Source organism: Tursiops truncatus, chromosome 16, assembly GCF_011762595.2.
Source record: "Tursiops truncatus isolate mTurTru1 chromosome 16, mTurTru1.mat.Y, whole genome shotgun sequence".
Taxonomy (NCBI): Eukaryota; Metazoa; Chordata; class Mammalia; order Artiodactyla; family Delphinidae; genus Tursiops; species Tursiops truncatus.
Window position 1 is genome coordinate 37653699 of NC_047049.1, and position 13429 is coordinate 37667127.

At 35.5% G+C, this 13429-nt stretch overlaps 1 protein-coding gene across 1 annotated transcript in view; it reads left to right on the forward strand.

The window, feature by feature from the left end:
* The window catches only part of ATAD1 (ATPase family AAA domain containing 1), a 55227-nt gene that overhangs the window by 227 nt on the left and 41571 nt on the right, over nt 1–13429 (forward strand). Inside the window, exons 2-3 of the mRNA XM_004315128.4 lie at nt 2882–3056; nt 13102–13200. Of these exons, the coding sequence (XP_004315176.3) occupies nt 2882–3056; nt 13102–13200 (274 nt within the window). The remainder of the gene's footprint in view (nt 1–2881; nt 3057–13101; nt 13201–13429) is intronic.

A 13429-nucleotide genomic window follows, 5' to 3' on the forward strand; every position in this document is an offset into this window, starting at 1 on the left:
GCCGTCCTCCCATGCCCCACCTCATTGCCGCCCCTCAGCCTCTCGCAGCCCTTCGTATCCAGCGGATTAACCTCCAAGGGCGTCCCGGGCTCCGCCTTGGCTTTCGGCCCGGCCTAGGCCCTTAGGTCTCCGTTAGCGCTGCCCCCAAGAGTTAGGCCGTTTCCAGGGAATCTCTGTAGGCAGCCCGGTCGCTGCGGGGGCTTGAGGTCGTACCGGGCGACCTCAGAACCGGGGTCCTAGGCAAAGGCGGACAGAATGAAGCGGGTCTGATTGTCGCACAGGCACTGCTACCACCTAGTGCAAAAGTGAAGGAGGTTCTTCAAGCCTAGGCACGCTTTCGCAGAGGATGGTGGTGTTAATAATAACCTGTCCTTTATGTGAAGGTTGGCAGGCTTTCATTGTCATAGGCTGTGTTCATAGGGCCTTGATGTCTGCGAAACTGGGACTTCTGGGGTTGAGAAAAACTTTGTAAAACACTGCGGTGAATTAGAGAAATGCTATGGTAGGAATACTCTACTCTTGGTCCTTAACCTGTCAGTAAACTGCTCATTGACGAGGTGGTACGATTTTTAATTTTTCTACCCTGAAATGGAGAACTCTTTAAAATGAAACTATCTGGTATCATATTTGCCTAACAGATAACTCTGAATTACAGTGTTTTGCCATATTTCTTGTACATGGCACCATCTATGTTTATGTGTATATTTGTTGATTCTGATGTTTATACAGAATTGAAATACAGTCCCTACTGTTGTATGCATGTGCAACTTTTATTATATATTCTGCTGTAATGGTATTTTTACCGTAACGGCCTTACATTGCAGGCATATCTATGTCATATGAATGATAAATGAGCGTATAATAAAGCGTATACAGTTACAACCTACAAGGAGAAGTTTCAGTTTCATTTCAGGATTTTGAAGTCATTTTAAAAGAAGGATAACTGTTTTAGAAGTGGCTATAGGTCCAGAGTACTGTATTGCGGTTAATAATTTAATTATAGTAAAGTATATAGTTAACAGAGGTTTTGCGTCTTGATTTTTTTAATAGATCTAAAAACTGTTCTCTTGATGACTGGGAGGTACTGATAGCAGTCGTAGTTCATGTAGTTCAGTGAACATCCAGTAGGTGGCAGTTTTATCGCTACTCACTCAAACTTTAAATAAATGAAAACATTTTATTCGAATATCACTAGTTTAAGTTAGTAAATCTTTATTTTGCCTGTTGGTTTCTTCTCATCTGTGAGTATTACTCCTGCATAATGATACCACATATAACAACTGCATTTTCAAATTTACTGTGTTGGAATAAAGGCTAGGGAAGACAATTTTTCATTTCCTAGAAGAAGGAGGGTATTGTTAACCCATCTTTAGGAATCCATGCTGATGGAAGAAAGCACAATTTGATTTGTTACATGAAAGATTTTAACCAAGTGGCTTCTTTCTAGCTTCATTTTTTTGTTGGTGGAGTGGTTGGTTGTTCTAGCTTCATTTTTAATAAGATAATAACTGTACTATGCATTCCTTGAGTAAAGTAATTGTGTCTTAGCTATTATTGTATACCCAGTATATAGTAGGCTATCTATATACATGATCAGTAAGTGTTTTATTGTATGAATTGAATTATTTAACATCCCTAGGCCAAAATTTCTTTATCCAAAATGAAGGCTTTCAGTTATTTAGTTGTTAAGTTTAAATTAAATAATGTATTATTGTGACGTGAATGTCTCCCAGTAATGCAGAAGGTTGGAATCCTTGACTTTTCTTTTGGAAATCGTCCAAAATTCTGGCAGCAATTCTGTTGGAATGATTGAAGAGAATCTTTAACTGAATAATGCTAGTGAGAATAGAAACAATAATTTTAGAGCTGGAACGACCATAGATATTAGTCTATGAAGTACCTAATTTTCACCTGTTTCTGAGCCATCTGTACAAATTTTGTTTTATTCCTTTTCACATGAATACAAAATATACTTTTTTTCCCCCCGAGTAACATAGCACTCAGCACACTCCTATGCTGCGAGAGTATAATGGCATTATTTGAGGCTGAGATTCTATCTCTCAAAATGTGATAGTCACATCATCCATAAAAAGTTTATTCTACTGGGTGGTCATTGTCTTTGATACAGGTGTGCATGCCTCCTGTAAGCCAAGCTGTGGTTGATGTAACTGCTTAGGCATATGTGTAAAAGTAGACATGTTGCATCCTTTTTTCCTCTTTATCTTGAGTGAGAGCTGTATAGTTGTGGGTCAAGCATTTTGAAGATTCTGTTGTTTCATATTTAGCTAAGTTGTTGGAAAGAATAAGATGGCTCCAAAAATTTCATGTCACTTGTTAGTTGAGAAAATAGCATGTATACATTTCATCAGGCCTTGGAAGCCTTTAAAAGTAAGTATGAGAGAAAAGTGAGTCTGTTCACAGTTTGAATTTCACTCAAAAATTACCTGGTATACCATCACATTAGCAAAGTATTTCATTGTTGGGCTGCCTTTTTTCAGTTGGATAAGTGTTATAGTCATTATTTTTCTAGGTTCCCTGACATAATTAATTAAAAGCTGATTAAAACAGTAAATGCTTTAAGATGTTTACTGCATTTTTCAAATAGAATTGTTCTCTACTTAAATTATATGAGCTTTTAGAAAAGTTTATTAAAAATTATAATAAATAAACCTCAGTTTCCAAGAGGAGATTAAAATGTGTTTATTTACGTTTTATTTACTTAACATTTAAAAATCCATTTCTCTTTAAATAAAACACTTTTTAAGGTAGGCGATGTTGAATTTGACTAGAAGTTTTTCTTGCTTAGTTTACGCTACCTATCAGTCTCCCGATTTTAATGAATCTAGTTACTACCTAGTGGAATTTCTGTTTGTTTTTCAAGGTTAACAATCAAGATGGTACATGCTGAAGCCTTTTCTCGTCCCTTGAGTCGGAATGAAGTTGTTGGCTTAATTTTCCGTTTGACAATATTTGGTGCAGTAACATACTTTACAATCAAATGGATGGTAGATGCGATTGATCCAACCAGAAAGCAGAAAGTAGAAGCTCAGAAACAGGTATGATTAAAATGTTTGAGGATCATTTTTCTTGTAGCTAGCAGATATTTTCCCATAAAACTAAGGATATAGTGGAATTAGAAAGTAATAAAAAATTCCATAAGACCCATGTGGAAATGTGTTTTTATGTGATATTTAATTTCATTATTCCTAAAAAAAGTATTTGTTTCTCAAATCCTTTTTGACTGTATAAGCAACTTAGAAGAAAGAATGATGACGAATAAAAATATTACAGCATTTTGTTATGAATAGCCTAATTAGAATATTTTTGTCAGCTTATAAGTGAAGGAATCTAGGTAAAATTTTTCAGCAGACTAAACAAAAAATTTTTTCTTCAGTAATGGTATACATTGTGCTTTGTGAGACATTTGAAATGTTTCTGTTTTGTAAATAAGTTCATTTGTGTCATATTTTAGATTCTACATAAGTGATATCATATGATATTTGTTTTCCTCTGTCTGACTTATTTTACTTAGTACCATAATCTCTTGGTCCATCCATGTTGCTGCAAATGGCATTACTGCATTCTTTTTATGGCTGAGTAGTATTACATTGTAAATATATACCACATTTTCTTTATCCATTCATCTGTCCATGGACATTTAGGTTGCTTCCATGTCTTGGCTATTGTAAATAGTGCTGCTGTGAACATTGAGGTGCATGTATCTCTTTGAATTATAGTTTTCTCCAGATATATGCCCAGGAGTGGAATTGCTGGATCCTATGGTAACTCTGTTTTTAGTGTTTTACAGAATCTCCATACTGTTCTCCATAGTGACTGCACCAATTTACTTGCCACCAACAGTGTAGGAGGGTTCCCTTTTCTCCATACCCCCTCCAGCATTCATTATTTGTTGACTTTTTGGGGGACTTCCTTGGCAGTCCAGTGGTTAAGACTTTGCCTTCCAATACAGGGGGTGCAGGTTCAATCCCTGGTCGGGTAGCTAAGATCCCACATGCCTCGCAGCCAAAAAACCAAAACATAAAACAGAAGCAATGTTGTAACAAATTCAATAAAGACTTTAAAATTGGTCCACATCAAAATATATATATATTATTTGTAGACTTTTTTGATGATGGCCATTCTGACTGCTGTGAGATGATACCTCATTGTAATTTTGATTTGCATTTCTCTAATAATTAGTGATGTTAAGTATCTTTTCATGTGCTTATTGGCCATCTGTATGTCTTTGGAGAAATGTCTATTTAGGTCTTCTGTCCATTTTTTGATTGGGTTGTTTGTTTTTTTGTTATTGAGTTGTATGAGCTGTTTGTATATTTTGGAAATTAAGCCCTCGTCGGTAGCATCATTTGCAAATATTTTCTCCCAGTCTGTAGGTTGTCTTTTTATTTTGTTTATGGTTTCCTTTGGTGTGCAAAAGCTTATAAGTTTGATTAGGTCCCATTTGTTTATTTTTGCTTTTCTATTGCCTTGGGAGACTGACCTTAGAAAACATTGCTACGATTTATGTCAGAATGTTTTGCTTATGTTCTCTTCTAGGAGTTTTATGGTGTCATGTCTTATATTTAAGTTTTCAAGCCATTCTGAGTTTATTTTTTGTATGGTGTGAGGGAGTATTTTAACTTCATTGATTTACATGCAGCTGTCCAGCTTTCCCAACACCGCTTGCTGAAGAGACTATCTTTTCTCCATTGTATATCCCATGAAAGACTTTTGAGTAGGTGGATGATATGCACAGCAGTGTTTTAAGGATACCTTACTGTAGCATATAACAGGAATTGGAATCAGGGAGACTAGGAGCAAGATCTGTTGGTTATAGACTGCAGTAATCCTGGCAAAGACCTAGAATAAGGGAGTGACAAAAGGGGTGGAATGGGTGAAATAGATGAATGCTGGAAGGACTTTGTGATGACAGAGAAAAGAAAAAGGACATCTTATAGATGAATCTGAGATTTGTCTGGACTCCTCAGAGATTCATAGTATCTTTTATAGTTTTAGAATCTGTAGATGGGGCAGATATATGGGAAAATGACATTTGATTTGGGCATATTGAGTTTGTGTTGGTGGTAGGAATCCAGAAAAATGTTCATCCAACTGTTGAAATTGTAGGTCTAAATCTCAGGAAAAAGGTCAGTCTTTGGAGATTCCTTATCAGATGCTCATAAGTAGTTGGACTCATTAGAGCAGTTAGTCTCAGTGAGATGGCGTAGGCCCCAGTGCTATTCCTGTGTAGCTGTGTATCACTTGTGGGTTTTTTCCCAAACTACTCCACTTTCCTCCTTCCACCATTAGGATTTATACATTCAAATATTTGTTGAGAGCTTATGTAATTGTCACTATGATAGATGCTGATGACTGTATTGAGAGTGGTGAGGTCTCTAAAGGAGAGAAATTGGTAGTCTAAAGTATTTTTATTTTAAAAAAAAGGTAGAAAATTGATAAAGTATCCAACTTAGGCTGGAAAAAATATTTTTAAATAAAAAATAAACCCATAGATAGTGAAAGAATGGAAAGAATAAACCCATAGATAATGAAAGAATGGAAATAATAAAGATAAGATAAATTAGTAGAAAATAGAATATATGAGAGAATGAATAGAAATATAGAAAATGAATATATAATAGAGAAAATCAGTAAAACCAAAAGTTGGTTATTTGAAAAGACTGATAAAATTGACACTTCTGTAAAACCAATCAAGAGAAAAATGAAGCCACCAATTAGTATTACTGGGAATGATAAAAGACATGCAATAGCAGATGCTGCAGACATTAAAAATAAGGACAGTTAATAAGTATATCAATAAATTTGAAAACCTAAATGACACAAACTCTTAGAAAATTGTGAATTACCATAGCTGACTTAAGAATTAGAATACATGAATAGTTCCATAACTATGAAATAAATTAATGTTGGAAAAATATTTCCATAAAGAAAACTCCAGGCTCATAGAGTTCTACTGGCAAATTCTAGCAACATTTAAGAAACAAATTAATAGTAACAATTTTATATAAACTCTTCCAGAGTGTAGAAAATGAGAAACACTTACCAAACCTTTCTATGAGGGTAGCATAACAACAATTCCAAAACTTAAAATGAATATAAAAATCTTAAACAAAATATTTACAAGCTGAATTCAGCAGTGTATAAAAAAGATAATATATTATGGCCAGTTGAATTTATCCCAGGAACTAAAGGCTGGCTTCATTTGAGGGGAAAAAAATACATATATATTAATTTTAAAATGCATATATATTAATATTCTATATTAACAGATTTGAGGATGAAACTATGATCATATCAATGCAGCAAAGGCCTTTGTTGAAATTAAACACTTATTCTTGATTTTTAGAAATGCTCTTAGAAAATAGGAATAAAAGATAATGTCTTTAGCATGATAGAATGAATTTACTACAGGAAACATAGTTCATGGTAAAAAATTGAAAGCATTTTCTTTATGATTAGGAGCAAGTCAAGGAAGCCTGTTGTCATCACTTCTATTTAACATTTTTACTGATTATTAGCTAATGCATAAGTCAAGAAAAAAGATAAGAGGTAGCAGTATTGGAAAAAAATAAACAGTTATTACTCACAGGTAATATAATTTACATAGAAAGCCAAAGAAAGCCTACAGATAAACTATCAGGATTAATAAGAGTTTAAGGGCTGCTGGATACAAAATCAGTACACAAAAGTCAGCTGTATTTCTGGATACCCACCACAGTTGGAAAATGCAGTTTTTAAAAGATACTATTTATAGTAGCATCAAAAATATTCAGTAACTGACAAACACAAGTTATACAACACATTTATAGAGAAAATTATAAAACTATTGAAGGCTTAAGTTCAATTCAGTGCCAATTAAAAAATACCCAAAGACTTTTTTTGTTTGTTGTATTTTTCTTCTAAAATTTATATTGAGGAATAAAAGTTTAGTAATAGGTAAGACACTCCTGAAAAACGAGACATGTGTGTTGGGGGAGGAAAAATTTGCCTTGTTTATATCAAGACTTACGATAAAGCTATAGTTATTAAAACAATGTGTGGGCTTCCCTGGTGATGCAGTGGTTAAGAATCCGCCTGCCAATGCAGGGGACACAGGTTCGAGCCCTGGGCTGGGAAGATTCCACATGCCGCGGAGCAACTAAGCCCATGAGCCTCAACTACCGAACCTGCGCTCTGGAGCCCGCAAGCCAAAACTACTGAAGCCCGTGAGCTTAGAGGCTGTGCTCTGCTATAAGAGAAGCCACTGCAATGAGAAGCCCGCGCACCGCGACGAAGGTAGCCCCCATTCGTCGCAACTGGAGAAAGCCCGCGTGCAGCAACGAACACCCAACACAGCCAAAAATAAATAAATTAAAAATAAAAATAAAAAAATTAAAAAACAAAACAATGTGCTATTGGCACAGGGGTGGATTGGCAAATATACCAGAATAGACTCCAGAAACGGTCCTACCTGTAATATGGAAACGATGTGTGACATAACTGGCTTTGCTTTGTAGATTATTGGAGAACGGATGGACTTTTCAGTAAACAATACTTAGACCATTGGCTCTATATGGGAGGGAATAAAATTTGATTTCTGCTTGATTCCGTGCACAATAATCTCTTCCTGGGATTAAAAACTTAAATTTATTCATATAACAGATATTCATTGAGCACCTACTCTGTGGTTCTTTATACCTCATCTGCATGTTCTAAAGATATTCTTTTTAACCTATCCAATTTTAATAAAAGCACTTTTAAAAAAAACAAGTGGCCAGAGGAGGAGGAATAAAACCAGAATAATGTAAGTTGTTGGTACCAGTCTTTCCCACCCCAGCTTACCTTGAAGTATACAAAATACTGCAGATTGTAACAGTGGTTCACTGTGGCAGTTATTTTCAAATAGAAGGATGTTACATTTTGAAACATCAGAATTTGGAGAAGTTGGTGGGGTGTTAAATATAATTTTTAAAAGCCCCTTCTTAAATTCTTTCCCACTATCTGGAAAATCACTGTGTGTGTGAAGTCACCAAAGCCTAGGGAAAAGAAGTTTGCAAAAGAGAATTGGTTGTAAATGTTGTATTATGAAATGATCCAGGAGAAGATGTCATGAGGAATGTGAACGAAGAAAGCAATCAGATTTATTGAAATCATTAAAGAGAGCAATTTCCGTTCAGTGGGGACAGCAAGTGTAATTTGAAGTAAAAGAACATAGTCGTTGCAGAGTTTGCTGAGGGAAGGGTAAAGAAGAAAGGGGAAAAGACTAGCGGAGCAGGTGGAGAGTTGCTGCCAAAGAGGAGGGAGGTAGGTCCTAGAAGAACCAGGAGGGATTGGGATCGGTAGTTACAGGAACATTTTAAGGTAGAGTTAACTGTTTTATTCTCGACAAAGGGGAGAGGTTATAACTAAATGTGCTTGGGAGTGGAGGAGGTTTGGGACCTGCTGAGGTAAATATGTGATGAGTATATAACGAGATAAATCACAGTAGGTTATGGAACATTAGGGCATAATTGAAGAAAGCATGAGTTTATTAGGAACTCAATTGTTTTGTTTTTATGAACTTCTTGAGCATTTCTCAGCAGGTTGGGAGCAGATAAATTGAATGGTGGTGCTGAACCTGCATTGAAGATAGGGCTAACTGGTATAACAATAAGTGTAAGGAATCGTATGTTTCTAAGGAAGACATTCTGTGGTACAGGCCATTTAGGAAGTCAGATGGGGGATAATTTAGTTGGTGTATAGAAAGGAATTAAGGAATTAGAGTGCGTATTGAGGGCAAAGATCAGGTGTGAATGTGGGAGAGGAGGAAGGTATGACTCCTGTGGTCACAGAGGAAGAACACTGACTATAAAAGCTTAGATAACGTTTCGAGATTACCAGATAATCCATGGGGCTGATGTGAGCTTAAAGGCAGTGTAGTTTTGAGATGAAAGGTGAAGGATGACATAGGTGCATTCAAATCAGGAAGAGTAACCTAGAAGTAGTCTTACGTTTGGATTAAACAGGGTATTTGTAAATAATTTCTAGTCTAAAGCCAGGAATACTTCCAGCCTTACTAAATGTGGCATATTTAATTGGTAATGAGAGAGGAGATGGTTTCAGCAGAGTGTTAAAGAGGGACAAGGGTTTTCTGGGCACGTGCCACTGTTGGATCATATTGAGATATAGCACAAGAGTTTTGATAGGTATGTCTGTAATAAAAGGATGGGTTGGATTAATTGAGATGTTAGAAGACAGGGAATCTCTATGTGTACTATTAAAGAGCTTTCAAGTACAGGATGAATAACTTAATGCTTGACCTCTCCTGGGCATTTGTATATACAGTATTTTGTTTAGCATATTAATTAGACTATATAATATTCCTGAGATTGTAGTTTAGTCGTCAAAGGCCTGGAAAGATTCACTACTGAGAATTCATACACATGAAGGTCATATATTGTGACCTTAGTCGTTAACTTAGGGAGTCATTAATAGTCATTAACTTAGGGAGTCATTAATAGTCTCCCTATTTTTAGTCCTATCATTGATATTGTAATATCATTGATATTGCAATATCATTGATATTGTAAGATTCAAAACTTCATTTCAGTTATTTTGATATAAGTAATAGATGAAATTGTGAAGGGCTGATACACTGAAATCTTAAACTGGAACTCTCAACTGCCAGGTGTTTTTAAGAGCAGCCATCATAGAATGCCAGTTACCATTTAGAAGAGCTAACATTTGTTGACACCAGGAAGCCATTGTGAACTGCATTACCAATCAAGTGGCCCTAAAACCATGGTTTACTGGAGCTGAATCTTAGAAGACTGAGCTGAAGTAAATAAGGAAATTCAGATGGGAAATCAGTAAGGAATAAGCAGTTAGTGTTGCCTGAGTGGCCAAGGGGATAGATAGAAGTGATGAGGAAAGAAAAGCAACAAGAGGGAAATTCGAGATAAAACTCAGTGCATTATAGTGTTTTATACAGTAACATAGCAGAAGAGTATTATAGTAGAAAGCCATCTTATCCAGCAACTTTTGGGTTATACGATAAAGTCAGAAGATATAAGTGCACTAACGCTAAAAGAGAAGATAATTGTCTCCGCATGTCTAGAAAAGGGTGCTTGTTAATATTTTAATGTAAGTTTGTGGTAAAGGCTTATACCTCATGTATAAAGATAATTCTTCAAATTCTTTGCTATTTCCTACTTAAATGTATTTTTTAAAGCTTTATATCAATTTCCTCTATCTACACTTAAAATTGGAATACTTCAGCTATGACCTCAGTAAAAGTTTTTTGAAATAAGTTGAATTAGTTCATCTTTGTTTTTTCACTCTTGTTGTGCTATCTCTAACTTTCTAAAATTATTCTTCCAGAAGAACAACCAATTTTATGAATCTTTTAGAACCTTTATGAAATGAGTGTTTCTATTCTACTGCTCCTTTATTCCATTTCCTCCTTCCTCATTCTAGGCAGAAATATTAGTTCACTATTTCCTATTTCCCCACTTTTTAAATTATACTTTACATGGAGAAAAAGTGAAATAGAGTGTAAGGATAAAAAATACTATGAAACAGTTGAAAAGATGGGTATAAAGTAAAAAGTAAGTTTCCCTCCTACCTCTGATTCCTCACCCACAGTTCACCGTTTTCCCTCCTCAGAGTGGGAGAGACCCACTTTAAAAACCAAGCAAATGTGGGTGACTAGAAAGTATAATTGTCATTAAGCTGTAAACAGTAAAGCATTGCATGAGCATAAGCCATTTTTCAAGTAGTCCAATCATAATTTTGTTTTTCTAGGTAAAACATTTTAGAAATAAGGGCTCAGTTAAATGTGTCAAAGCTAGACAATTGGATAACTTGTTCCTGGAACACAGTTTGGTACTGGTATGATGTGTTTTGGGGTGCTTTCTTTTCATTTACTTGTGTGTTAAGCATGTTCTGCTCTTCCAAATGAGAAATGTTAGTGTTTTAACAGAACATGAGCTTTGAAATTAGATCAGAGTTTGAGCTCTGGTAATGCTAATTCATAGCTGTGTAATCTTGCCAGTTCTTTACATTTCTCTGACCCTTGAGTTCTCCATCTGAAAAATGAGAATAATAATAGCTGCTTCTCAGGATGGTTTCAAGGGTTGATTGTAAACTGTATCCAGCACAGTGCCGGGAATGTGGTAGGTGCTCAATAAACGTTAATTTTTTTTCTCTTTCCTATCAACGTTATTAATGCAACCTGAAGACATTGTTAAATGGAACTCTTGTTGTGGAGAAAAGATTCTAGGTAAACTCAACTATAGCGTTTTCTGTCTCTATAAAGTAAACAACATAGTTCATAATTTTTATTTAGGAAATTCCAAATATAAATAAAGGTAGCAAGAGGCAATTGTGGCCTAGAGTAAAATTTTAAGGGCAAGTAGCTAATAGAGAGAAAAGCATGGTTTCTCAAATACTGACATTTTGGACCAGATGATGGGGGTGGGGAGGCAGAATATCCTTTCCTTCTTGATTGTTTAGCAGCATCCCTGTCTCTGCTGACTAGATACCAGTAGCACTGCCCCACCCACCCAAGTTGTGACAACCAAAAGTATTTTCAGGCATTGCCAAATGTCCCCTAGGGGGCCAGAATCACCCCTGGTTGAGAACCACTGTATTAGAGCATGGCCTAAAAAGAACACATGTGGGATGGCTTCACATTTATAGAAGAACAAAGGAAAAGAAGAGAAATTAATGCTATTATAGGTACAGAAAACAGGATACTGTTCATAGCTGACACATTTAAAGTCAGTGAAAGAGAAGATATTTGTAAGAAAGAGATAAAAGAATTTGGAAAGGCTGCTTTATCCATTGATTCAGAGGCGTGGCTAAATAGGAAAAATGTGGTTCATAGCACTTTTTTAAAAAAAAAGTGTGATATTACTAGGATATGATCAACACACATCCTGATCCTCTAACCAGTCTATAACTATAATGCTGTATGATGTGATTTTTTTAAGAGTAGCAATACCCCTGACAAATAGCAAGATTATATATAATCAAAAGTATTCTAGGAAAATGTAACAACAAAAATTTAGGTAAATATGATTTACCAGAGTACCTTCATTTCTAAAACTGTTCACTTAATTGAAATTTGGATATATTATGTCTAGATTTTTAAAGACTCTTTAGTTGGTACAAACTCCAGTCATGTAACTGAGGGAACCAAGGTAATATATATGATGGTTAGAGTATAGGCTCTAGAGTTGGGACTGCCTGGATTCGTATGTTGCCTCTTCCATTTGCTAATTTTTAACCTAAGACAAATAACAGTCTGAGCTACGCTTCAGTTTCTTTTTCTGTGTTGGGGAGAAATTGTACCTACTTCATAGGATCTCTCTGAGGATTCAATGAGTTAATCCATCTACAGTATTTTGGCGTAATATTTGGCACACTCAGTAAATGTTTTACTGTTAACATTATTTTTATTTTAGTTGAAAGCTGTGTTGCTTTGCTAGAGCTTATAGCTTTAAGGCTAGTTTTGCCCAGCTCTAAAAATATATGCAAGTATACTTCTAATTGAAAATTATTTTTATTATCTCTGGTTGTGTAGCCCCAAGAATTGACTTTAAAAAGGATAGTATCTCAGAACAATTTGAAATTAGTTAGGTTGAACACCTGTTGTAGATATATGGGTAATTTGAGGAAAGTTGGGCACCAGTTTTCAGATACTCTGTCAATTGAAGGAAAGAAACTCCAGTTGTCCATTTCTTGATAGCCTTAACTCCTCGATCTTTCATCTTGAGGCTTCATTTTCACCTGTCATGATAATCCTGCTAGGAAAGAAATCAAGTTGGACCTTAGAATCTCATTGGAGCAATGAGAGGCCATGTATATATCTCTTCAATCATGTACCCTATTTTCTCATTTCCCAAAAGCTAGTTTAAATTGCCCTGGTTTCTGTAGAGTAGACCTTCAAATCTGTTTTTACTTAAGGACCTAAGAATGGGGAAGGATGAAACAAGTGGCATAGAATATCTCTGGAAAATCTTGTATGTCTGTTCATTGCTCTTTAGACTTCGCTACATGTTATGGAGTGCCAGTGTCTAAATATCAAACTAAAGGAGGTTGCTTGTTTTTCCTTTCTAGGCAGAAAAATTAATGAAGCAAATCGGTGTGAAAAATGTGAAGCTTTCAGAATATGAAATGAGTATTGCTGCTCATCTAGTAGACCCTCTTAACATGCATGTAGGTATCTTTAATCTTATTTAATATTTTTTTTTGTCTAGCATTTTGTATCAAGAGTCCCAAAGACCATGACCAGGTTTGATGATTCTCTAGGAGGAATCACAGGATTCAGTGTAGTCATACTCCTGGATATAATTTATTACAACAAAAGGATACAAGGCAAAATTAGCAAAGAAAGAGGGGCGTGGAATAAAGTCTGGAGGAAGTCAGGCACCAGCTTCCAAGAGTC